This window comes from Dufourea novaeangliae, unplaced genomic scaffold (genome assembly GCF_001272555.1).
Source record: "Dufourea novaeangliae isolate 0120121106 unplaced genomic scaffold, ASM127255v1 scaffold299, whole genome shotgun sequence".
NCBI lineage: Eukaryota > Metazoa > Arthropoda > Insecta > Hymenoptera > Halictidae > Dufourea > Dufourea novaeangliae.
In genome coordinates this window covers 581,276-607,778 of record NW_015374192.1, presented here as the reverse complement: position 1 = coordinate 607,778, position 26,503 = coordinate 581,276, and the positions used below count along the sequence as shown (strand labels likewise).

The 26,503-nt window shown below is 43.4% G+C and overlaps 3 protein-coding genes across 3 annotated transcripts; 1 reads left to right on the top strand and 2 right to left on the bottom strand.

Moving 5' to 3' along the window:
* The first annotated feature begins 77 nt into the window (after positions 1 to 77).
* Positions 78 to 4,799, top strand: LOC107192236 (mitogen-activated protein kinase HOG1). Its single transcript, XM_015581448.1, has 11 exons — positions 78 to 167; positions 951 to 1,170; positions 1,270 to 1,400; positions 1,518 to 1,693; positions 1,772 to 1,911; positions 1,996 to 2,188; positions 2,398 to 2,538; positions 2,616 to 2,794; positions 2,882 to 3,022; positions 3,486 to 3,643; positions 4,116 to 4,799. Exons 1-11 carry the CDS (start codon positions 78 to 80, stop codon positions 4,797 to 4,799), a joined length of 2,253 nt encoding a protein of 750 aa, XP_015436934.1.
* Positions 4,800 to 7,980: 3,181 nt separating this feature from the next.
* On the bottom strand, positions 7,981 to 19,513 carry LOC107192245 (orexin receptor type 1-like). The gene is made up of 8 exons (XM_015581458.1): positions 19,248 to 19,513; positions 16,419 to 16,561; positions 15,529 to 15,701; positions 14,055 to 14,250; positions 13,242 to 13,345; positions 12,253 to 12,376; positions 11,252 to 11,427; positions 7,981 to 8,443 (listed from the first exon to the last, which is right to left on the bottom strand). Exons 1-8 carry the CDS (start codon positions 19,511 to 19,513, stop codon positions 8,060 to 8,062), a joined length of 1,566 nt encoding a protein of 521 aa, XP_015436944.1. The 3' UTR covers positions 7,981 to 8,059.
* A 3,558-nt stretch (positions 19,514 to 23,071) lies between these two features.
* LOC107192191 lies at positions 23,072 to 26,111 on the bottom strand. Its single transcript, XM_015581397.1, has 6 exons — positions 25,675 to 26,111; positions 25,196 to 25,344; positions 24,204 to 24,493; positions 24,053 to 24,121; positions 23,320 to 23,415; positions 23,072 to 23,127 (listed from the first exon to the last, which is right to left on the bottom strand). The coding sequence occupies exons 1-6, from the start codon at positions 26,109 to 26,111 to the stop codon at positions 23,086 to 23,088; spliced, it is 1,083 nt and encodes a 360-aa protein (XP_015436883.1). The 3' UTR covers positions 23,072 to 23,085.
* Positions 26,112 to 26,503: the final 392 nt, after the last annotated feature.

The window sequence follows — 26,503 nt, the reverse complement described above, 5'->3', positions numbered from 1 at the left end:
CGTACGTCCAGAATCTTTCGGGTCACCGAAACCTTCCGGTTCACGAAGCCCACGACCCTGTTCAAGGTCTCGCCACGATGTCGGGGAAAAACACCACCGAGAAGGTTTTGGAGATCGACGTGCACGTCAACAAACATTATGACATCGTTCGACGTCTCGGCAAGGGGGTAATTATTTTCACTTCCACCGGATTTTTATAATTATGCCGCTTGTTCTTTAACCGGGTTTACGACCGGATGTTTCTCGGGTGGCCTCGTAATCTTTTATGTACTTGCATTCGCTGAAAGTTTTTAGTTGTTGGTAACCAATAATTAAGATCGATGGAAACACACAGAACAATAAAATTATGTTCTGTTCGTGTATGCAGCTATTTCTTAAATGTTCATTTATTAATAGTTAATGATTGAGATGTTCATATTAGTTCAGAATTTACGTTACTAATTCTATATAATTTGGAGAATGAATTTCTCTCGTTTATTTTACGAAAACATTCTAAGCAAAGTTTGTTTTATTAGTCATCGTGTATATGTGTTTATAAAAACAATGTTATTTTAACTGTTAATTAGTAAACTTTGCATCGAAGTAATCGAGTATAAAGCAGACAATGTGAAATAGAAATTGAAACGAGCTATTCAATATTTCATACGATGATAAAAGTTAATCGATAGAATACAACGAGTATTCTGGAAAACAACATAGCTATATAGATACACGATTATCAATAACAGTCGTCGTGGTACTTACTTCGCGGAAAAGTAAAACTAGAGCCAATCGATACTCGAGCAGTAAAGAGTGTACAAGCATGACAACGAGTACCGGAAGTAACCAAACGACTTATCGGTAGCTCACCCACATCTCCGCGTTAACAACAAATGCGATTCGCGGTAGAAGTTTAATGTTACAATAACTACATACGGTTCACGGTGTCGTTGACATTGTCGTTCTCGCAGGCCTACGGTATAGTGTGGAAGGCGATAGACAAGAAAAACAAGGAGACGGTCGCGGTGAAGAAGATCTTCGACGCTTTCCGAAACCAGACGGACGCGCAGCGCACGTTCCGCGAGATAATGTTCCTATTGTCGTTCGCCAATCACGAGAACATCATACGACTGATCGGTCTGCACAAGGCGAACAACGACCGGGACATTTATCTCGTGTTCGAGTACATGGGTGAGTTTTACCCGGTCCGAAGAAGAATTCACGAAGGTCACGTGCCACGGACGATTCTCAGACTTTTGGCCTGAAACACGTTTCGGCCCGTTTCCCCAGAAACCGATCTACACAACGTCATTAAGAAGGGCAACCTCCTCAAGGACATCCACAAGGTCTTCATCATGTATCAGCTGTTTAAGGCGATCAAATACATTCATTCCGGGAACGTGATACACAGGGACCTGAAGGTAAAACTCGCAGACGCATTCTCCTCCTCCCTTCTTTTTTTTCCCCACCTGGAAAAATGAATATTTTTTTTTGTTGACAATGATCGTTTTGTTCTTCTTTTATCATGAACCCCTCAGCCGTCGAACGTTCTGCTGAACGCTCAGTGCCACTGTAAAATCGCCGACTTCGGTCTGGCACGATCGGTCACCCAGATTGGCGAAGGGGATGGTGAAACCGGCAGCGATCCCACCCTTACGGATTACGTCGCGACCCGTTGGTATCGAGCCCCGGAAATACTCGTCGCTTCGAAAAGGTATTCCACCGAATCTCGATATAGCGTTCGAATTTCAGACAATGTTTGACGGTTCTCTTGGCTACTGACGTAACTTAGGTACACAAAGGGTATCGATATGTGGTCCCTGGGATGCATTCTCGGTGAGATGCTTCTCGGTAAACCGCTGTTTCCTGGTTCCTCGACGATCAACCAGGTGGAACGAATAATGGGTACCCTCCCGTTGCCCACCAAAGAAGGTAATGCCCGTCGACGATACGTTTCACGGACGCGAAAGGATCGCATCAAACGTTCGCCCCTCTTCGGTCACTTTTTGCTTCCAGATCTGATGTCGGTTTGCGCTGGCTACGGAACTAATTTGCTGGAGAAAACTCCGAATGGACCGCGACGATCGTTGAAAGATCTACTGCCCAATGTGTCCGAGAAGGCGTTGGATCTTATCAGTAACCTGATAGTGTTCAACCCCAACCGTAGGTTAACAGCTGTGGAGTCGTTGGAGCACCCTTACGTTGCCAAGTGCGTACATCCTTCAAATTGATTTATCTATGCAAACAAAAAGATCCAACGATTCTTTTCTTAAAACTTACCATAGAATTCCTCTACTTACGTAGATGATTGGTTCAGTTTAATACACTTCCAGCAATATATCCGTTCACACGATAATTATTAACATAATTCAAGGAAGGATAATATAGATTCCTCATGTTTTTCAATGATCTTTACAGTTTTCATAGACGAAGCAACGAACCGGAACGAGGATCGAGCGTGGTCCCGTTACTCAGAGACGACGTACAGCTATCCGTCGACGAGTACAGAAACAAGCTTTATTCGATGATGGACGAGAAGCATCGAAAGCACAAGAACATGTGGGTAAATTCGCGCGGGTTATACCGACGATTAATCGATCCGTATCTAAAATAAAAATCGACGAACACGTCGACAGGTCCAAGTCCAGAATCAGACGACTCTCGGAGCACATCAGGAAGGAAACCGCTGTCAACAATTCCAACCCCGTCATCGGACAAGGTGACGCGACTGTCGGGAAAAATCTTACGCACTCGTACCAAGATTTACGCAAAGGGAGAGGCAGAAATGACGTCTACGAGCCTTCCTGTTACGATGGTGAAACACAAAAAAAAAAAAAAAGAAAACAATGCCGCGATGGAAACGATCGATCGATGATACCATTAAATATTTCGTTTCCTCTAGCACGTGCGCAGTTAGCCAGCAGAAAAACGACAAGGCAACCGCAAATTGATAGCGGCGAGAGAATCACAAAAACTAGAACGATAAGCACATCAATGGAGCCACATACGCAAAGCACACTCGACAAGAGTCTTCGACCAACTGGTAATTATCGAAGCGACACTGAAAAGGGACGAACCTCAACTGTCCGACTTCGACCTTAATATGATTTTGTAAGAAGGTAGTATACAGGATTCCTAATGAAACGTGTGAAATATTAGATGTAGACACTCGATAATTTTAAAGATATAAATAATTGCATGGGCAAAGTGAAACGTAAATATTTCGGTGAAAGGGAATCGATCCTTGGATCTTCGATTTACCAGGCAAACAACATTGTATTCATAATACATCTTAAAAGTATTTAACTTGGATTGTTTATATCTTGAAAATTATCAAATTTCTACACTTAATATTTTTCACAATATTAGTAGGAACCTGTATGCTGCTATCTTACAAAACACCGGTAAAATCGGAAGTCGGATAGTTGGAGTCCTTCCTTTGTAAATAATATTCACGCGATTACCGTTTACGTTGAACTAAGTTAAAATTTCTTAACATCCGGCAGCGAAAAGCGTGGCGACCCAGTACACGTACGGTCTAACGAACGGCGGTGGGAACAACAACTTGACGCCCGGCACGACTAAAAGTTGTCTGTACATCAACCAACAGCACCGGCCGCTGTCCAAATCTCAGCGATCCATGCAGTCGGACCATGTGACGATGGTAAGGTAGTTAATCGCCACGCTTTCCTTTATACTACTTCGCCAATCGTCTGCGCGGTAAATACTTGAATATTCGTCGTCCTCTTCGGTTAAGAGTAAACGGACGATTCTATCGTTACAGGCTACGTGTCGCGTGGGATTCCTTTAGGTACTGTAAACATTCCACAGTTCATGCTTCTCGCACACGAGAGCCACGTGCTTTCTTTTCCTCCACGTTCACCACACCTCTCTAGCTCGCGCTTTCTTTATCGACGTACATACATAGGTTGTTCCATAATTTTATTGTCGTACGGTGCTGATAGAAAGATCAGAAAAATTTCAGTAAACTAACGCGTTAGGTTTATACCTGAAAAGGGTATAGGCCTATTCGACGGTACGAAGGAAATTTTTCTACCCCTTCTACTAGCCCGTACGTCAAAAAAAAAAAAATTATGGGAACAACCTATGCATAAACGGAAACTTAACAATTTCAGTGCTCGCCCGGTGGAAGGTCAGGCCAGTCGGCGCAATTCAATCGGACGAAGCCGCGAAAAGACAGCATCAAACAGACGGTCTATACGCCCGCTCGTTTCACAACGGACGCGAATTGGCGCGAAGAAAATAATCGACAGAAGGTCCCGTTCACTCGCGACAGCCCGAAAAGTAATCTCCAGGCGAAATATTTCGCGGGTGGCACGCCGGATAGCACGGCCAGTTACTATCTCCGATCCAGCAACAGCAGCAACGTCAAAAGCACCAACAGCAACACGAACAGCGCGGAATCGTACGCCTCGCGGCCGACCACCTCGAAGAATCAAGCTATCCGGAATTACTTGAACCAAATGATGCCATCGCGTGTAGTCGAACAATCCCCGTTTCCTTGTCGAACGCGAAACAATATGGATCATCGAACGATCCAACGAAGTAACGCCGGTAATCCTGATCGACTACAGCCGCCCGATTGCACGTTGCCAGGAACGAATCGGCCGAGGACCGCTGCGCTGAATCGCAGCCATATCGCGAAAGTACAATCGAGACACATCGTCGACGGAAACGCCGAAAAGAAATCGAGCCCCTTGTTACGTGACACGAATTTCCTAGATAATTATAGCCAGAACCACGGAGTGATCACCGCGTCCGCGTACAAGGATCTACGAAACGGTACGATAAGATGGTAAAATATCGGCGGGAGGGCTTCCGAAGAAAAAGAACGCGACAGCCTCTCCACCGAGGGTATCCCACCGACGGTTCGGAGGAAAAATATTTTTATACGATTCTTTCTGTCGTGTAGCTTTAGGTAAGAGACTTTTTTCCCACATCTTCGTAGGTCGACCCGTAAATCGATCCTCATTAAGTCAATATTGAAAAAGTAAACTAGAATCGATATCGTTTCTCTGTCCTACGCGTGTGCAAAGTATTGAAAAGTATCCGTTTAAGGTATCTCGTGGTGTTTTGTGGTAAATTTGTATGTACAAACGTAATTAGGGGGACTGACGATGGCCGTTCTTTTTCTCGCGAGCCACTCCTTCTTGTGCCACCAGTCACAAATGTTCCTACGCGAAAAATTCACAAGAATAGTCCCTTATACGTGTGTGTATCAGGGCGGTCGATATCCCGCGATCCCACCGGAGGAGTATATACTGATTGTCCGTGGCGGAAGCATCGCGAACAATAGGCAAACAAATATAAACGATCCCCGCGGCGTGTGGGTACGTTAAAGCGCCGTTAGGTAAGACGAATCTATGCGAGCTACGATCTTTTTATAACCTTAGGATATAAGGATCGACGAACGGGAGGAAAGGAGTAATCGAATAAAGATTCAATCACACCAATTTCGTTAAACTGACTATCTGTATCTTCACTGTATCCCCGGTTTCGCTGGTGAAATCACAAAAGACTTGATCCGAGGGACCGATAATTGTCCCGTTTGAACTTTAACGAAGGCTTTGAGGACGCAGCCCGAGGAACAAATTTACCCGCGAGTATAGAAGACGAAGACCAACGGATGAGAGGTCTGAATAGTGTAGGGATACGTCGATTTCGTTGCTGTGTTCGAAAAACTATCGCTGCCCCCGTCTTCGAGGAGCAAGAAATCAATTCCACTTCGTTGTCTTCTTTATTCATCGACGATAGAAGACCGATAAATATTTACAATAAAGGAGTCATCTCCGATTTCGATGATTTTTTAATATCCTGTCAGGGTCATCCATTCCGAGTAGTGTAATACCTTTTTTTTCAAACGGCGACCCCCAACTAAAACCTTCGCAACACTACTCAGGGTAATGATCTTGACAACCTATTGAAAAATCATCTAAATCAGAGACTACCTTATTGCAAGTATTTACCGAATTTCTCTGTAATACACTCTTATTCCGAAACCTTTACGCGAGCACGCGATAATGTACTAATTCCTATGTATTACTTGTCGCGGAATAAATTTTTGCTAAAAGGAAATCCGTCTCTCAACGCTCACCGATCGAAAAGCACCGTAAAGAGATTGCCTCCTATCGCGAGGCAGCTACTCCTGTCCCGTGCCTTTTGCCTCCCGGAACGAGAGACAGTCGTGTTTTCCATTTTCCATTCCCGATGACGTAATCTGTGTTCCCGATGCAGGTCCCCCTTCGGTAGGTGCGTGGAAAGGATTGCTGATAGAAACGTTGCTACGAGAACGTAAATAAATAAACTGTAAAATACACAAAAACGAAACTAATAACAAATATAATAACAGAGTTCGCAGCAGCTGACGAAATTCCCTTCTGAGAAATTACGGTTTTCGTGGTTACACGCGATTCCACGAATCGCCATAAATCACGAGCTCGCTTTCCGCGACAGGCTTTTTATAGGGTCGAATGATATTTACCCGGTACACACGGATCGATACGGACGTTTTCATAAAAACACAATGGTCCCGTTCCGTTCGATGTTCATTGGGCGCGTGTTGTTTCGAGGGTAGAATCGAATATACATTCCTGCGAAGTATATATCGTAATCGTCGCGTTAACACCCCTATTCTGAAGTCGATGGCACTTATCGATCGATACGATACGGTTTTCAACCCCCGAATGTAATACGGTAATGTGCTCGAACCGAGTCTAAATTTAAGTTACAATCCACCGAATGAATTTTCTTAGATGACAGTGACATCGATCGAATCGATATTGGTCCGTCTTCGTGAATAAAAATAATGCTGATTTTCCATTATGCATCGTCGAGGTCAGAATTCAGAGCGTTCCAGATGCTGAAACAACGATGGGACATTTATAGAATTTCTGATTGTTTTGAAATCCTACCTAATTACACGATGATCCTCCATCTACCTCTTCGTGATGGTTTCCCTTCCTGGCGGTGCAATTCCCTTTATGGCCATTTCTATATCGAGATCAATTCCATTCAAATTTAATTGAGCACGATAATACCGCCGACGACGTCAATCGGCGGGACGAAAGCGTCCGCTTGACAGCGAACAAATATTTACGAAACATCAACGACTACGTTCACCCCCGTTCCAGTTGCGTCGTCGTCGTCGTCGTCGTGCCTGGCTGACGTGACTCCTTCTCCGCCCTTACATCAAGAATTCCTTCAGCAGCAGTTGAATCGGGCGAAGTACGAACAACAAGTGTAATAGCGGACACCGTAGTCGCGACTACTGGTACTTGTTCGACACTTCGTTGTGACTGTAGTTGACTCCGCGCCAAGCCCATTGTGTGCCTATGTCTGTCAGTAAACTTACCTTTTCCCCCAGATGAGAAACAAATGCAATCAACATCCTCCAAGGATAAATCTCTCCCCTCCAACGTCAGCTACACTCGAACCGGGAAGTACACGGTCCCCTTCCGAATCGAATTATTCGAAGTCGATCCACAAACGAAATAAGAGAAAACAACAGAAGACGTTACCGCTCCTTCCGTCAAATCCCATTACTCTTCATCGCCAAGAATTTGTCGACGAAGGCCGCAAACAAGCCAATCCACAAACGAAATAAGAGAAAACAACAGAAGACGTTACCGCTCCTTCCGTCAAATCCCATTACTTTTCATCGCCAAGAATTTGTCGACGAAGGCTGCAAACAAGCCAACAAGGGAAACCGCGGACCAAGAGAAATCGTTCGCTCAGATTATTATTCTTGGATCTTCAAACATTTAATATAGAGTAAATCATCAATGAGTGTTCGAAAGTTCCTCGGCATTGAACATTGAATATTTCATAAACTAATGGCTATACGCGACGGAAACAAACATCATTGGCTTCAGAATTCAGTGTTACCACCTGGGAACCTTGTCAGTGTCGAGAAGCCTCCGAACACTCATCGATGATATACTGTATTCGAGGGCTACACCCGTGATCTTTAATTCCCGTTGTTTATGTACATCGAATGCGTGAGAACACTAAATTCACAATGTCTATAGCGAAAATCTCGATCAGCCTGCGACCAATTCGTTCAAGAACGTTGATCGTCCGTGGTGACCAATATGTTGACACGAGGTTGACCGGCTTCCGGGTCGTTCTTCTCGTAACAGGTTTTCTGATTCCGTTTGACCGTGCTTGGAACCCGTTCGATCGGGGTTTGAGGCCTTCCACGAAGGCTGCGCAGCATGTAGCATCGACGATGAAGACTGTGCTTGCTGTAGACACTTTCGTATCCGCTGCTCGACGTCGCCGTTCGCCGTAACGCCAGAACCGCGTGATGACCAGCGCCGATCGGCAGACCGCATCCACATCCGGTCGACATTCGTCGTTTGCGTAGCAATCCACGTCTCACCGAGCCGCCGGCAGTACTGCACCCTGCGCACACGTCATCGATCACGGCGGTTCCTTGAACACTCTGAAACAGTACGTCAGAACCGAACCGATATGGTGTAGGACGTGAAACACCTTTTAAAATTATTGCTCTCTAACCCCGTCCACCCTTGATTATGAACGTTTGGAGACAGGTTTGGAACGATCATAATGGTTGGATCACTAGCGACGATTCCCATGTGGATCACTAGTTACGAAAGGGAAGCTTCTTGGAAGCAAACTATAAGGGCTCGGAGTGCAAAGTGTTGAAATATTCTTTTACTTCATTTTAGGAGAACTACAGGAAGTTAAAGTTGCGATTAAACTATTTATAAAAGATTGTCGAAGAATCTCCACGAGAATCCACGCGACAGATCCGAAAGCAACAACTTTATGCTGATCCAAGAACTACTGGAGCCTGGCATTAGGTGCTAAACGATACATCGACTGATTCGTTCTCTCGAAAGCAACGATTTTAATATCGGTGGCGCACATTGGCCAATTTGGACCTCGTGATGCGCCAGTTACGTAACGTCTGTCACGCACCGGCTATAATTCCACGGACGTACGCGAGGAATTCATATTAGGGGTTTTGATGGAATCGCGGATACACTCGGGTCCCTGGTGTTGACGGTAAATTGCGGTTTACGGTGCGTCATATAAATTCCAAGAACGACTCGGGGAAAGCATAAGGGTTTCCCCGTGGTTTTCGAAAATCGCGATGACAATGCCAGAGGCTCCGTATCTGACGCGGACCCTCTCGATTCCACGCCCCTTTCTAGTGGGATCGGCGAGCATGTTAAACTCCAACGCACGGAACATCGAAACGAACCCAGGAAACTCCACATCCTTTCGAATGAAACTGCGAGGCTTTCTGCGAGATACGTGTATTCTAGATTTTTAGCGGATATCGAACATGGAACATTAAAAAAAAAAAAGAAGGAAAGAAGCTCGTTGGTTCGACAAGGTTTTAATATCCTTCTATCGTTCGTTGTTTAACGGACCGTAGCTTGTCACTCGCAGCCACGGAACATATCGAATTATACTCGTTCGGAGGTCGAGCTCTTGCACCTGTTCTCAGTGAATGACATATCGATACTTCGAGGATTACGTGGAAGAGTCGTTATTTAATAATTACTCTATGGTGAGTCGGTAGGAAATACTATCTAAAATAACTCGTTGCCTATTGATTGTATCAGAAAACGTTTTAATAAAATATATAGAATTTTAAAGGGCGTATCGGAGAGATATAATTTAATTTCATTATGTCTAAAAGAAATAAGATATAAGGAAATCAAATTGGATCCATCCGATGCGTGCCTTAAAATGCTACACAATTCGTTAGAACGTTTTTTGATACAACCAATAGGTAACGAGTTATTTTAGATAGTAGTTCCTACTGACTCACCCTGTATATAAATTTATGACCGTACCAGGTGCTGTTTTTATTCTGTTTGTGGAGGCACCTCCCATACTCGCCACGAGAGTGCTTCTGAGTCAATACATTTCTCGCAATACCTTTAACCGAACATGGACTATCTCCGTGTCTAAGGCAGAGTTTGCTAGGTATAGCCTTATTGCGAGTCCACTAGCAGGGGCACAGGAAGAAACGATTCCTTTTCTTTCCTTTTCTTTCCTTTTCACACCTTTCATTTCAACCGCCGCATACTTGTCTGACCGGGAACGAGTTCTACTTCACGTGTCTGATCGGAACGAACCTATTCCACTTACTTGGTAAGCACGAGCAGGGTGGACTTGGGACAAACGTAACAAGGAACGAATGTAATAACTGTTATAAAACAAACTTCAATCGGCAAATAATCGTTTCGTTCCATCTTTATACAACCAATTCCATACAAAAGTAACAAATGAGTCACTTTAAAGGAAGTCTTATTTGAAAAAGCTGGTATAATATATTCCAAGTTTGTAGATTCGATTATGTTGTTTAATAATTAAAGTTTGTCATCGTATACGAAGTTTTAAAAAATGCTACAGAATTTACAAGTTATAGAATCAGAAAGACAAATTGCGATTTTCTTGAACTCTACAGTCGTTGTAATCAATTGTTACCAGTTTTCCAGAAACCAAAAGAGAAATTCTGTATTTATCGTAACTCTACATTTACACTGAAAGGTAAATATCAAATACCAGCAAAATAGTGTTTCACTTGGACACAAAGAAAACGACTAATATTCATGTATATTAAATCCCCTATTGAAATCATCACACCATAAGTAGTCTGAGTCGATGTTACAAAAGCAAGGGGTTAATTTCGCGAGTAAAAGCTGGACTTTACAAGATTTTCAAGTGTCCAACTCGATATCAAATACATTCGTCATCAATGGAGTTCCTGCCGAGGGTGAGAAAAGCGGTGGTGGTCAGCGGCAAATGGTGCGGGGTGGGTTCGAAAACTCCGTGACTCGATACAAATGCTACGGAAAGCCCTCGTGTACGGTTCGTTACGGAATGTTTGCCTAGAACACACGTTCATCAAAGCTTATCCACAATTTAATTACGATTACACAGCAAAATTGACTCCTTTGATAAACTAATATTACAAGCGTAACCGTTTCCCCCGAAATATCCCTTGATTAAATAAACACCGTTTTCCCACTTGAAAAAAACAATCTATGGAAATAGGGTCGAAGGATATAACGGATCAAGCCAGGTAGGCAATCACGAGGGAGCATCACGAAAATACTCCTCCACGGTACTAAGAACTGGATGGCCAGTTTTTACCTTGTTTTCCCTTCCACGGTGGCGCAGTCGAAAGAAAACGATCCTCCGCAAAAAATTACTACACAACCACCCAACGATCTACACACAGACATGTGTCCCACCACTGACAACTTACTCTGCGACGTGGTCTCCGACGCGCCAGCCCGTGGGGACCACCCTGACAAAGGATCTCGGCGACGCTACGCCGAAAATTTCGTGTCATGAAGCAGTAGACGACAGGATTCAGGGCGCTGTTCGCGTGTCCCAGAAACAGGCAATAGGACACTGCATCGGTGGTCTCCATCCCGTCCCCTGCGAACAATTATATCGTGGAAGCCTTTTATATTTTCAGGTGTGAAGTTTCGAGTCGAGGGAGAGATACGGTGAGCCGTATGATCGTACTCTTTTCAGTGGAGTGACCCGACGAGAAGCCAAACTGGACACCACTCGGAGTTAGACCACACATTTACACCCACTTCTCGGTCGGGGCAAGTCAGGGGACACGGATATATATATTAAATTATTGACCCCTTGACGGTCTTGCGGTTACGGTCTTGGTTTTATATGTTCCGACCGGAGCTTTCGGTAGTGTACACGGGAATTCAATTAACCCGCGGCAGGGCGGTGCCTCCAGATCCATATGTAGCCGAGTTTTTAAAAGCTCCGTGTAACTTATCTACCTATGAATCGTATTTAAGCTAGCAGTTGTTCGTATTAAGTCATATAAAAAAACAGGTCATCTTGAGCGATTGCGTTCGTGAAATAACGTTTCAAAAGTGGGAAGTATTAGGGGTGCAAACGGGCCCAAGCGCCGCTGCTGTGTACGAACATTAACACGTTAAACGAAGAGCTAATTTTACTTTCCATTTAGGCGAATACATATACCTAGGAATTGTACCAAGAAGGTCGTAACTATTGTAATACTTATAAAGGAAACACCTCATTTTTGTTTGAAATCTATTAAAAATATGTAAACATATTTTTTTAGTATTAAATGAAATATTATTTTTCAAATTTGATAATGTCCGTAATGTCTGTAAAACAAAAAACATATTCGTAATTTCGCAAAGCGTTAAAAGGCGCACAAGCGACCGAATCGCGTCATTCGATTTTTCGTCAATGGGCGTAAGCACTCACCGACTGCGCCAAAGTCGATCAGCAGCATTAGAACGTTGTACGGCAGCCAGCAAAGAGCAAAGAGCACCGCCAGAAGCAGCAATATCCAAGCGATTCGCTTTCTCTCACGTACCAGACGGAAGCTCTGCGAACAGCGAATGCGATTGCACGAGCGGCTGTAAACGGCGGCCGAATTTAGGATCAAGATCGGAAATTTACCGTACCTAATCGTTGCGTCTGCGAATAGGGGGAAGGGGTGACGGCTGACGGATATCAGTGGTTCCCACGGTGCGGGAATCCGTGAAATGAAAATTTACCGAGCCGAAACACGCGTTTGTTAAACGGAAGCAGAGCTGCGAGGAAAATTAAATACACAAACCAGTGGTGTAACAAAAAAATAAATAAAAAGAGAGATTTTGCGTGGGCGAACGGTGGAAGTTCGACCCCTTCCCCCGTGGGAAAATTAGGAATTACGTAGGCAGTTGTGGCTAGGGATGAACAGATCCATGTACATATAAATAAATAATCGATATTTTCGTTTCGATACCGAGTATTTGCGATACTAAGTAGATATCGATACATTTGGCCGCTGCAAATTATAAGTAAAAATATCGGTATCTTGACGGTATCGGTTTATCCCTAGTTGTGGCGTTTTCCATAGGCGAATTCAAGTTACGGTAAATCCTCGATGAGTGTTCGAAGGCTCCTTGACACTAACAAGGAAATATCTCCAAGTGTAACGCTAACTTCTGATATTTGTTTCAGCCACTCAAATGATCATTAGTTTATAAAATATTTAATGTTCAATGCCGAGGAACCTTTAAACACTCATCGAGGATTTACTGTATATGTAAACATCGTCCAGACACAGTCCTGTGTAATCGGTGTTCGTAAATCGGTGACACATTTCTCGATACGATTCAGTTTGAAATTTCGTGTAAACTGATTTAAAAGAAATCTCTTGAGATTATCAGGGAAGTTTCGTAACGTTATGGGAGTTTGAGACCAACCTGTTGCGAACTCGCGCTTCCTTCGACGCTGTCGGAATCGAACGGCGGTGTCCGGGCGCACAATGTTCTGCCCATCATCGAGTAGGACAGTATCACGACGAAACCTAGGTGAAAACGATGAGGCCCGTTTACAAGTTTAAATACATCAATGAACTGAGTTATACTTTATTTGTGGCCCATCTCGAAACGTTCTAATAGTTTACTCAAACTGATTTATGCATTCATATTAATGCAAACATTAATTTTATCGATTTTTATTCATTTTCATCAAGACTTTCCATTCTAAGAAAATATACGACATATTACTGAACACGTTGACTGCCACAGTGAAAAAGGCAGTATGTAGTCAGACACGCTTTATTTCTGTTTTTTAACTCATAAATGTTCGAAATAAATGTGTTTATCGAATAGAAGCTGTTGGTCCTGTTTTAAATCATACCGCGATATTAATTGTAAAACTTTTCCAATGGTATTTAAATAATCCAGTCTGTTTGCAATATGTCATCAATGTAAAAAATTCAAATAACCGCGCAAGGTAGACTGAATATATAACGCACAAGTACAGTTTGCACAAATTATTCGACCGTATGAAGAACAGAGATATGGATAAGGTCAGGTGAACTGTTCGATCCATTTCGGTAAGACTTGTGATGAATGGAGCAGCCATGGTGTTTTGGCCAATGGGATTACATGCGCCCACATATTTGACCTGGGCGTTTAACCGCACGTCCCGCGCGATGTGAGAAGGATGACATGGAAATGTTACGGTTAAAGATTACGGGTGTAACGATTAATCACAGACACAGGGCTTACCAGGGATCGCGTATACCAACAGGAAACAGACAGCCCCGAAAAGATGCGCGTGAATGCCCAGAGGCTTGAAATCCTCGTAGCAAATGGAGAAGGCAGGTGGCAACCGTGAGATATTCTGTGAAAAATTCCCCATCGCCGTCCAGGATTCGAGGAGCGGTATGTTACCGAGTTCCCGGCCGGGGCTCTTGAGGGTCATCTAGCAAAAAGATTGGACACGGTTCATCCGTCGAACTGTCTTTCCCAGGAACGCAAATCTCGCCGGGGGTAAAGATTTATTCCCAGTGCAAAACTTTCTTCGGCCACTGGCGATGTCTTCCGTTCTACTTATCGTTTGCGCGCGCGAGGATATGTATAGGAAACATTTGGAATTATTGACACAGACATCTGTGCGTCACGGAGAATGAAAAATCGAAGGTAGAGGTTGGAACAACGTGGAATTATCATTTTCTAACGTTTCGATGAAAATAATGTCAGCTGTTTTTAATCGTGCTACGGTCCTCGGTTCGAAAATAATCACGTGGAGGGAGAAAAATAAAAATTATTATTCTATATGTGACGTATACGTCACACTGGCGTTAAAGGGTCAAGAACACATTTCTGAAGAGACGAAATCAAGGATAAGTCGAAAAAGTGTGCAAAGTCGTGACAGCGTTGAAGAAACGTGATTGGATCGACGTACACCCGAAGACCATAGCAGAGTTAAGTGTGTTATACAGGAACCGTTCATAAATATTCCAAAGATTTATCGTAACCTTGAAAGCTTGTTTCTTATAGAGCACAGTAACCGAGGAAGAATCATATTTTCATCAGGATAATGGAAATTATTGGTGCGGCCGGCCCAGAAAGGGGAATAATGGAAGGTTACACGAACCGATGAATACAAGGATACACGTTTGCTTTCAACAGTATAAGCCACGGGCACAATTAACCCATAATTCGATCAAAAATAGCAGAATCATACAAAAAGATTCACCGTCTTATATTCAACGTGTCACGCCGCGCACATCCCCGAGGGTACGTGAGTGAAATGTCGGAAAGGGAGGGGGGCGGAGGATTTATTTTTCAACAAGACAACGATCCCACGCACACGTGTCTAACTTATGTCAGCCATATCTGAAGCAATGGGTGGGAGGGCTGATGGCATTTCTTCTCGCAAGAATGATACGGTCTGACCTTAATTCAACCCATCCACCATCTCCCACGAAAGGAGAGAGCAAAAAAACAAGGGAACAGCGAAACTTTTACTTTATCCTTTCGAGAGGAAAGAAAAAGAAGTGAAAAATCTCGTGTAACCAGCTACACATAACTATTATTTTTTTCGCAGAAATTCCACGGCCTCTCCTTTCCCTGGAAGACGTTTGAATATTTATGAGCGGTTTGCTGAAATGTTCTAAGGGAGCGTTTATCATGAAAAATGCACGGTGATGTATGCCATCGCGACGATATTACGTTAACCTTGGATTTTCATACTAACCACTCTCCAGACGGGAGCAAAGATGATTAAAGCGACCAACCAAAGGGCCACGATAACGAGGACGGTGCTCTTGCGATTGAATACACGTCGAAACGCTATAGGGCTCCTTATCGCCAGGTATCTGTCGATGCTCATCGCGGTAATGGTGAAAACCGAAGCGGCTACGGCAACACCTACACATAAACGCTTTTTCGGTTATGATCATAGCCATACAGGGCTACTCATCGTCTAATCTTTTTAAACCATTATCGACGGTGACTCCATTACCACCAGTCGAGATATTTACACCCCTTGGCCATTGAAGTAGGAGCACTCACAATTTTCAACATCTTTCGTGTTTTCGATCAAATTCAACGAAATTTGACTATAAATTTTATTAACTCCTAAAATATTACACACATACTTATTAATAATTGTGTATTACTATAAGATGCTGAAATCTGTGAGTGGGTTGTGAAAGGTCGCGTGAAAATAAAGGGAAAAAAGAAAACTAAGAACTGCATCCGTGACGATGGGTTATCGTCAGGGAAAGCGTCGCGACACTTTGGAAATGTTGATGTATATACGTGCATGCACCAGTACAGACGGTCCCACGGATCTTTTATGTATGAACCACTAGTGCGATCATTCGCCATCTTTTCGTAGAAAGCGCGCGTTATACTGTTTTTTTGTATGTTTCTTTTGCTTCCGTGGCACAGGGAATTTTCACGAGAAAACAATGTATGCACGCGATCGATTCGACCAAAAAACACTTCGGAGAAACACGCCTTCCGTCGAAGGGATGCGTTAACAAGTACTAAGTATCGTTACTGAAAACAGCCTCGATGAACGAATAAAGGATGAAATGACATAGATCGATGTATAGAGAGAACCTTGCCGTGAATAATTACCCTGAAGATAAGCGGATAGTTTGCACATAAGCTCCCCATGATTCCACACCACCGAGAATGCCTGACTGACCGCCACTGGCATGCAAATCGTGGTCACCAGAAGATCCGCCACGGACAGGTTCACCACGAAATAATTCGTGACGCTGGAAATAAAAAGAAAAAAGATCCGTTCGTAGCTCTGTATCAGAACGCCGTTCCACCGTCTTCAGCTACCATGTACTTTCTATCCAGCCTGTATAAATGTGATTGCTATTGTTAATCCCAGGATCGATATCGAACCCGACGATTCAATCTAAAGAACAATCGGATTTTACGACGCTCGAGTTCCTTCGCAAACGAGACGAGTTCCTCGTCCAACGCGACAAAAGATCTCCCTTTTCTATAGATCCTGCTCTTTCACCTGAACGAACCATTGTCGTTATCTCCGACTAATTTTCAAGCATACAGATTAAACGATTCACGCGAGAACGTAGGCACCGTAAAGTCTCCACTGTTCACTTCCCAGTATTGTCCGTTTTGGCGATGAAGTAACCGGAATACACGTTGCTCGGCTTGAAAACATTAGGTACGTTCGAAGCCTAGATCCTTGCCCCGTAGAGGGGCCAAAGGTAATAATTTGACGGTTCGCAAATAAACGTCGAACAGCGTTCGTTTCCGTAGTATCACGAGCCGCGAACCGATCGCTTATTTGCACGACGAACGATGCTGCGCGAAGGTATCGGAAATAACCGCATGCCTATGCGTTTCCTCGACTCGTAGTCTAAGAAAGTGCAAGGTGCATTCTTCTTCCTGTCGCGAAGATCGTGCTCGGGAATCCGTGATTCGTCGAAAACTCGAAACCCACCATTTATCTCATCCTGATCACCGAAACGTGTTCGACGTGTCCATTTATTTACGAACAATATACGTGAACCCTTCTGTTGTTCGAACGTGGCCCTTTCCATCGGTGAATGCAATTTACGCCCCATTGTTTGCACCCCCAGAGAAGCATCGCATCTATTTGCACTCGTGCCCACGCGATATTATCGCTCATTACGCGTGTCTCATTCGGATCTTCGATTGATCACTGATTCGTGCATGCCAATTAACCGTTCCTCGGAGACAAACCAATCCACCCCCGAGCCTGTAATTTCTTCCAAGGGGGGAAACTGGGTCGAGGTAACGCACAGTCACGGAGAAGGCACGGAACGCTCGCAGCGCGTGAAATCGCCGAGAACGGTAAACGAATGACAATGAAAAGATGAAATCCCTGTAGGGTCGAGTCAACGGCGACATTAGCTTCACCGTCGACGAGGATACTACCTTGTGATCCTTGTACCGTAAATTGGGGTAACTTTGACACTTCAGTCAGGATAAGTTTGTTCCAAGTCAGAAAATGATCATTGTCGATTTTGCAGTTCTGTAAACTATGAAATTAAACTTAGATTCCCAAACTATCCTGTGACTTACGTTATTACTAATATTTTGGAAATGTATTATTTTCATTAAGATAGAATCCAACGATTATAAATATTTATGATAGCTAGACCTTTGACTCTAGAGGCTCTGAAGCATTTCTCCTGTTCGATGCTTGTCGCGACGCGGATCCAAGTTCTTGACAATAATCGACGGAACACTGTAACAGTAATTTTTACAATATTTTCATAATCTAGGGTTAAGTTGATTTTTACGCGAAAGGGTACATCACGTAAAACAGCTGGAAAATTGAAAATGATCATTTTCTGGCTTCGAGATAAGGTTATCATTGACTGTGTCGAAGTTATCGCCCAACTTACGGTATCGATTATCGCGTTAAAAAATTCAGACATGACGTGTATGCATCAGCCTCGATCCCGCCGATGGCTAATTGTGACCGACCTTATAAAGAGCCTCACCCAGGGTTATAATTAACTCGACCATGGTCGATCCTGTTCTCCCAAAAGCAATATCCTGATAATTTAAGCCGACAGACGTGACAGGGGGGCGGCAGGTTCCCTAATCAACAGCCTATACACTTGATACCGGTTTCAATCGACTCGTTGCCCGCGCGTAATTTAGTCAAATTCTCTGTTGGATCCGCTTCGAGACGCCCTATCGCCGGTGGACTCGTAAGTTTAAATTACTTCAGAGTTAACCGACGCTCCTTATCCGTACGCTTTCGAGCCTTTCGATCTGCTAGCGGGGGTGTATCTAGGATGCGTGTGTTGCGAATGAAATGTGTGCATAGAGAGAGACTGGTGAAGTACTCATAGAATATTCTCTTATACAGTAATTTGTCTTCGAGGTAAATAATCAACATACAGAAACATACAATGAGAGTCAAAAGTGAGCATACACTTTGAAAGTATGTGATTCATTCATACTTGTTTCTCTGAATTTAGAATCTAACATTTCGCATAGATGCTCTATTGCATTGAAATCCGGTGACTATGTAGGAGGACTTAAGCAAACAATTTTTGACCACCCTTGCTATATGTGTATTGAGTGACTATCTCACTAAAAAGCCCATGAATGCACTTGCAGTTGAATTTGTCATGCGGTCCCAAACTATAATAGAATATTCACCATGTCCAACCATATTTACTAAATTTGCTGGTTGTACCTTTGAATTTCTGTTTCTTTAAGAAAATCATATCCAACTGATTTGAATGATCGAACATACAATAGTAGAATGCTACAGAAGAATTACACGAACCTCACCTTTGTACGGTGTATACTTAGTTTTGACTCTCGCTTAATCACATAATGAATCACACTACATATAAGATCCCGTCTTTCCAAACAAAGAACGACAACATCGCGTCACCGACGTCGACGAACTGTAGAAAACTCTGCTGTGTCTGTACATACCTTCGCATGTAGTGGTACTTGAAAACGACCGCGATGACGAGGACATTGGCCGTGACAGCGAGCGCGATCAGGGGCACGTAGAGGACGATCAACAAGTAATTGGTCTCCCCGTGGAACTGTTCGTATATGTACCATAGCATCGCGGTGGTGATGTTCACGTTGAAGCTCTCGTTCGAGAGCATCATGGTCCCGTCGTCGTCCGTGTCGTTGAACTCCGATGACGTTGCCATCATCCTCGACTCGTTGTACACCGTGCTGCTCGTCATTTCGCCCGAAAAATCCGTTAACCACCCACCGAACGAATCAACGGGGGTGGTAGAACCGTTTCGATAAAACGGGAACGTGTCTTGCCGGCAACGGACATGGAAAACACCACCTTCCGGGTATGGATCAACCAGGAAAACTGGCTCGATCAATCACGTAATTGTTACCGGAGGCTACGGTTCGGCCCGCTTACGTTCGACGCTTTCGGCCTTCAGAGGGTGGAGGGGCAAGGGGATGAAGACTCTTCCGCGCCGCGGGCAATTCTTTTATTCGTTTTCGGCCGTACTAAACTCGATTAGCTTGGCTACAGAGGGAGGAGAGGAACCAAGTTCCATATATACGCAATTAAGAACGGGAATTTATATCGACTGGAACCCATTGTAATCGGAGTCCACCACCCTAGTTCTCGTTATTTTTATTTCGTTCCATTTAATCGTTTTATACGATATCACCTCGGTACGGAAGTAAACGTGAACCGAGTACAAACTCGGAGTATTTACAATAAGCGACTGAATAAGAACTGGTTTTGTGTAGAACCTCTCGAAAGGATCGATCGAGTGAACAAGGAGATTAGCTGGTGCGTGACCATGCAACGTCTCGCGAATTATTCAGAACGTACGGTGATCGAGAACAAGTAGGATGTGCGTTCTCCCCCGAAAGTATCGTCGTTAAATCGAGTAATTAACAGCGGGAGAATCCTTGAGAATTCATTCAAGGATATTGGCGGGACCACATTGGTTTTTCGATTAATTCAATTTACGGGACTCGGCTTCGCGTGGGACGCCGTTGAGTGACCGTCGATTAATGAAATATCTCAACAATAAAAAAAAAAAAGAAAGGACTCTCTGAAACGTCATTTCCATTCTTTTTCTAGTGATGCAACCCCTGTTATTTACGTTTTCGAGATGTCGATGGCAGGACCGTTCGCGTGAACGCAGTCGCTTCATGTATGCATCTCATGGTCGGCGTATAAACGATTCCGTAACTGTTTACCCGACCGTGAGACGAAAAATTTGCATAGATTACACGAGGGAACGCGAGACGACGTACAATAAACGTGTCTCCTGAAAATAGACCTCTGGTCCGTTTTTCCACCCTTGTCGCCCGTGATATTTGCATAGAGAATATGACACCGGGATGCACCACCGGTTGGAAACTATTCCCGTAACTGTCGGGGCGACGACAATGCGCGACAAACAAGAAATTGCTGCATTCGGATATTTATGAGCGCCCCGTCGCTGTGCAAATAACGTCCTTGCACAAACTATTTACCGATGCAGGTGTGTTTCTCACGTGTTCCCAGTGCCCACACGCCGTCCAGACATCGTTTGTGCAGTATTGAAACGGCGTCACGAAAATATTTCCACGGGTCTCCACGTTCGTCCTCTTGTATAATTTACTTTTTTTCTGCTAATACGAGGCTATTGGTCACTCACCGATAAACACTGTCGGTAATATTCCACAAATACGATTAATATACTTAGAAACATGGAAAAATCACCACCCTCATCGATATACCCGAAATTCTTCTATCTTCGTGTTTTTTTCTTTACAAGTTCGATGATGTTTAATTGAGAATCTTCCAATTGGCATAGTTTTTAGATTGACGATATTAATTCTTGCGACGAAGATCAAGCGTCTACGCGATCGTACAGGGGTTCCTCCTGGCGAGGATGATACGCGCGAGATGATTCGGGAAGCGGGACCACGATAAACTGAAAGGAGGAATCGCAGCTCCCGCCGGAGTTCTTGAAAGCATCCATAGGACGTGTACACCCGCCTCGCGCGCACGTTCCTTCGAGCGCGCCTGCGTTCTGCATCTCTCATCTCCTATATCTCCGTGTGCAACCCGGCTTCCCTATTATCTTGTGTGGTTCTCCACCTAGGATATCGCGAAAAGTGTCGATCCAGCTTGATCCCCCCGATCCATAACGCTTGACGGACGTTATCGCTAGCCTCTTTTGGGCAATTAATTCCTTTGATTCGCCGTACCGACTCTTTATACAAAAAGAGGCGGCTCATTGAACAGTTGCTGCCAAATCGAAATTCTATCGATAAATATTAGCAGCAATACATCCGTTTTGGAGGTTTCGCAACCAAGAACGTAAAATTGTACACATACTGAAATAGACTCCTGCGGTACTTGCAAGGGAAAGACCCCAACTGTCCGACTTCGATTTTAACGGGGTTTTGTAGGATGATAGTATACAGGTTCCTAATGATATACATATGTGGAATATTAGGTGTAGACTCTCGATAATTCTAAAGATATAAAGAATTAAAGTTACGTACCTTTAAGATGTACATATGAATATAAGTCAAACTAAGTACAGGGTTGTCGGGCTGGTAAATAGGAGGTCCTGGGATTAATTCCCGTTCACTGGAATATTTTTGTTTCACTTTCCTGGAATATTCTTGTTTCACCTGTTGAAAGTTCGTAACTTTAGTTGTCTATATCTGTAAAATTATCGAGTGTTAAACCCCGTTAAAATCAAAGTCGGACAGTTGGGGCCCTTCCCATGTTAGGATATCAACCACGTACAATTTATCAGAGGGGGGTAATGAAATTATCTCTGGCCACATTTAGGAAAGATAAAAACTTTCACGGAACCTTACACAGAACAGAAAACAGAATAATGTAGCCATTTTATATTTCCTCTTGTAGGATACCTGGAACCATGGATACACAGATGGACTACCATCGAAGTTGCAATCTTTAAGTTACACGAAATGACAGATGAGAATTTTTCGGAGTTCCCCTAAAGTCCAAAGTTCCGCGCGTCATATTTGTCCAAGCTTTTGTACACCTTGCAGAGTCGCATCTGGACTGCGGAAACATAATACGTTCGCCATCAGGGTAACAGACACATGTGGGTCGGAACGGTTTTCATTCGTTATCCGCTGAATACACAACCGAACTTATCGGTCGGGCGGGTTGATTTAAAGTTCCCAAAATTCCATCGGAAGTTCTGGCAGAGGAACAGACAGTGTGCAGAACAGTCGTAGATCGTAATCTATTTTTTCGACTTTTGAGTGTCTGGTAATTGTCGAGCTGCGACGCATTAATAACGAATTCATACGCAATCGTCCCCCCCTAATTCGTTACAGAACCACCTCCCTCTCCCTCTCTCTCAAACGAACGAATCGGCGACAGGTGTAATTCATCGAAAATCCTTAGGTGGTGCTGTAGCTCCGAAACAGATTACAGATTAGTCAATCCAGGGCGTCTTATGGTGTCCCAGAACTTTATCTACTGTCCCTCGGTTCTCTGTCAAGGAGGATAGGAAGGGTCGAACACCCAGCATCGGCTACATCGTCGAACAGAGGGTTGCGGTCCGGTTTAGCAACGCGTGAATAAACTCACAAAGGATGGAGCGAATTTCACACGTATTCTGTTACGGCAAGCCGATCGCCTTTCCATTGATACGCCGGTGGTATCGTTTAATGTCAAAGATCAGTCTATAAAATAGAGGCGCGTGAATACTCCAGTTTTCCTATTTCTGCGTTTGTTTTGTCGTGCTCGTATTTTATTCCCCATTTGTCTTCTTCAAAATCAGATCGTTCGAAATGTTCTTCACCAGAGAATCACCAAATACGTTGTCATACCCGAGACGATCTGTAAGTAATACAATCGTTTACAATTTTATTCAACGTAATACGAATGACAGACCAAATAAGTGTAGGTTCGAATAGACGCTCCAGCTAATTCCGACATTAATCTCCACCGACCCCCATGGAATCCTACTATCCTTCTTCCCCAAAACGATCCACATCAATCCCAAGAACCAGATCCTGCTCGAAATCTTACCGAAAGCAAAAGTGGAAGATCAACTCGTATAAAACCGGCCACGGTGCAGAAATGCAACTTCCTCAGTTGAAAGTACGCCGCTGCTTCCAAGTTTTCCTGTAATTATACAAGACGAAGGAATCGATAAGGAGAAAGTAGAAGTAAACAACGAACGAGAGAAAAGTATCCGATTCATTAAGAACATGGACTGCGTAGCAGGGAAAACGGAGCGGGGAACAATTAATTTAAAGCGAATAAGTATCGATGAGAACAAAGGCGCGATATATGGCAACAACAATAATGATGGAGATAAGAAAACAACACGTGAAAGTGCGAAACACTGTGAGAAAAAGATAAAAGAAACTGAAGAAAAGAGACTTTTTCACACGATGTAACGACACACTTAACACTTTGACTGCCACATTATCGAAACACGGATGACACATACATTGCAAAGTTCTTATTTATATACCGTTACAAATTTTTCCGTAAAATAAATATCGCAGTATAATTTAAAACAAGACCAACAGCCTCTATTAAACTAAACACGTATTTTCGACGATTCGTGACTGTAAAAAAACGAAATAAAGTGTGTCTGGCTACGTACGGCCTTTTTCACTGTCAACGTGTTAAGGGCCATTCTTCACTTTCACCTTGCTCGTAATATAACTTCGAGTAAGAAATATCGATTGATCGGTGAATAGAGACGTACATGTGGAAGTGTAAAAGATTGTAAGTAAGTAAACTCTCGTACCTGCAGAAACACGCGCTTCATGGAAGCAGACGAGGATGGTGTAAATATAATCTCGCCAACGCGATTGGCCTAAACAAATACTGGTAAGACTTGTCTTGCCTGAAAGATTCGGCAAAAATTATCTTTGTGTTTTCTGTTTGTTAATATCTACCTGGTACGCTGTCACGTGGCAGCTGGCAGTGACCAACAGAACATTCCAGGCGCAACTAATCGCAAGCATCGTTTCCCTGATCATCCCGTAGTTCGAGAGGTTGTACGACTTCATCGCGTAAATCCTTGACATCGTGTTCAAGGATAAACTGGAGATCCACAACAGTAATTGGACCGCGTACACGGAATTCAGCATCTCGGCCGCGTTCACCAGGGAGCAATGCAACCACCATATTTTTTGCAACGTGAATCGTACGCTAAGACGATCGGACATCATTAGCTTTTCCTTTTCTAGCAAAGAAGGTGAAATAATCGATTATTGATCAGAAGCATACGTACGGGAGGACGATTAAATATGAAGCAAACAACTCGTTAGTGTCGTTCGTGACATTATTGACAATCCGATACCGATCTGAAACTTTCGTCTAATTAACCCTTTCGTTCCCACTGTTGCCATATGACTAGATACTCGAAACTACGACACTACTACGACTAAATAGTTTCTTCTAGTCTTGTATAGATGGCATGGAAAAATAGCATCAGACCGTTTCAAATTTTAATATATTCTTGTGAATCATTTATATGTCGTACAATATACACAAAAATACAACAAAATATTTCTTTGGTAATTTTTAAACAATTTGGGAATAAAAGGGTTAAACGTGCTCATTTGTTGACCGAATGATTGATTCGACAACGAAACGTATGATGTTCTTTCGGTAAATGTCCGGTGTAAAACAGGGTACGAAAGAGCAGACGTGTAGGTTCACGGAAAACATGCGTCATTCATAATAAGCAAACCCACAGACCAAATGAAATCGAGCACGACTTCGCGAAATGTGCTACTTGCATCGCGAATGCAATAACATATATATGTATAGTAACGAGATGATCAATTATGGCTTCAAAGACGGATACGACCAAATCTATAAACGAAACCTCGGAAATACATAAACGAGGGGCTACCAGAGATTATTTAAAAAATAAACTCACCCGCGGTGAATTTTAGTATATTGCACAGTTGACGGAATCTCTCCCCGATGAGGAAAGAAAAACCAGCGAATATCATGATCTGCAGGAATATCGACGCGTCGACGACAGCGTACGCTATTCCGCGAAGCAGAGGTAGTCTAACTTCAAGTCTAGAAAATCACAATGACGCGTGATGAACGAGTTACACACAGACACACACGGTTCAAGAAGCCTGGCAAGACTTTATCTTCGTAATAGGCCTGCAGGCGTGTTAATTCTCAAACGACAATTTTATGAGAGTCTTGTCTAGAATGGAGATTCATGGTTCATTTCGGAAGATTAATCAAGTCACGGAAACTTTCGAAACTGAATTAAAACTTTACGGAAAGTTCAAGGGCATCCCTTATACGAGCTCCGTTTTCAAAGTAGTAAAAATTTGATAATCCTTTCTACGATCTCGATGAGTATATATATTATACATATATCTCTGAAAGCCTTACCTGTAACTCAAGTACCCAACTATCGTCCAATATATTAACGTAACGAACATAAACCCGTGACACATGTTCCGCACCCTGCGACGTTTCGAAGAGTCGCGAAAGTCCGTAACGCGATCAAAGTTTCGCAATTCAGACAAAACGGCGCGAATCTTTCTGTTCCAGAGCGTGGTCAAAGAGGCGTCCGTGAAGAAACAAGAATAAAAGAGGATCACCCTCGCGAAATTGAAGAACACAACTTTGGCGTCCGTGTCCACGTAAGGTAATATGTAAACGTTTATTGCCACGAGACTGACGAAGTATAAACTTATCGAAACGGCGATGAAGAACACGTCGCGACGCTTTCTTGCTGTGATGTCGTTCTCGGTGGTGATGTGAATAGCACCACCCAAAATCCGGGCAGCAATAAAGATTGAACGCATATCACCAACTGTCGACATCGCTTCAATATATTCTATCCTTTTTCAATTCGAAATTACACCTTTTAGGCGCGAATTCGAATTCAAACGATATATGCAATTGGAGTAATTACGATCTCGCGGTTTAAGTTTGAAACAGTATTGCCGGTTTGCTCATGGCACACGTCAGAACTTATCACTGGTAGCAACGAGTACAAAAATGCAACATCCAAGTTTGTTTTCTATACCATAACGAAGAGCAAAATAACGTGGCGAACGAACGATAAACACTGTTCCAGGTTGAAACTTCGTAAGGATTCTTGATCGTTTCTCCTGATCAATAGATAACGCAGAAACAAACAATCATTCCCTCGATGTTCGAGGGCTTAAATATGTAATGTCCTAACAGGACATCAAGACCTGAATTTATTTAA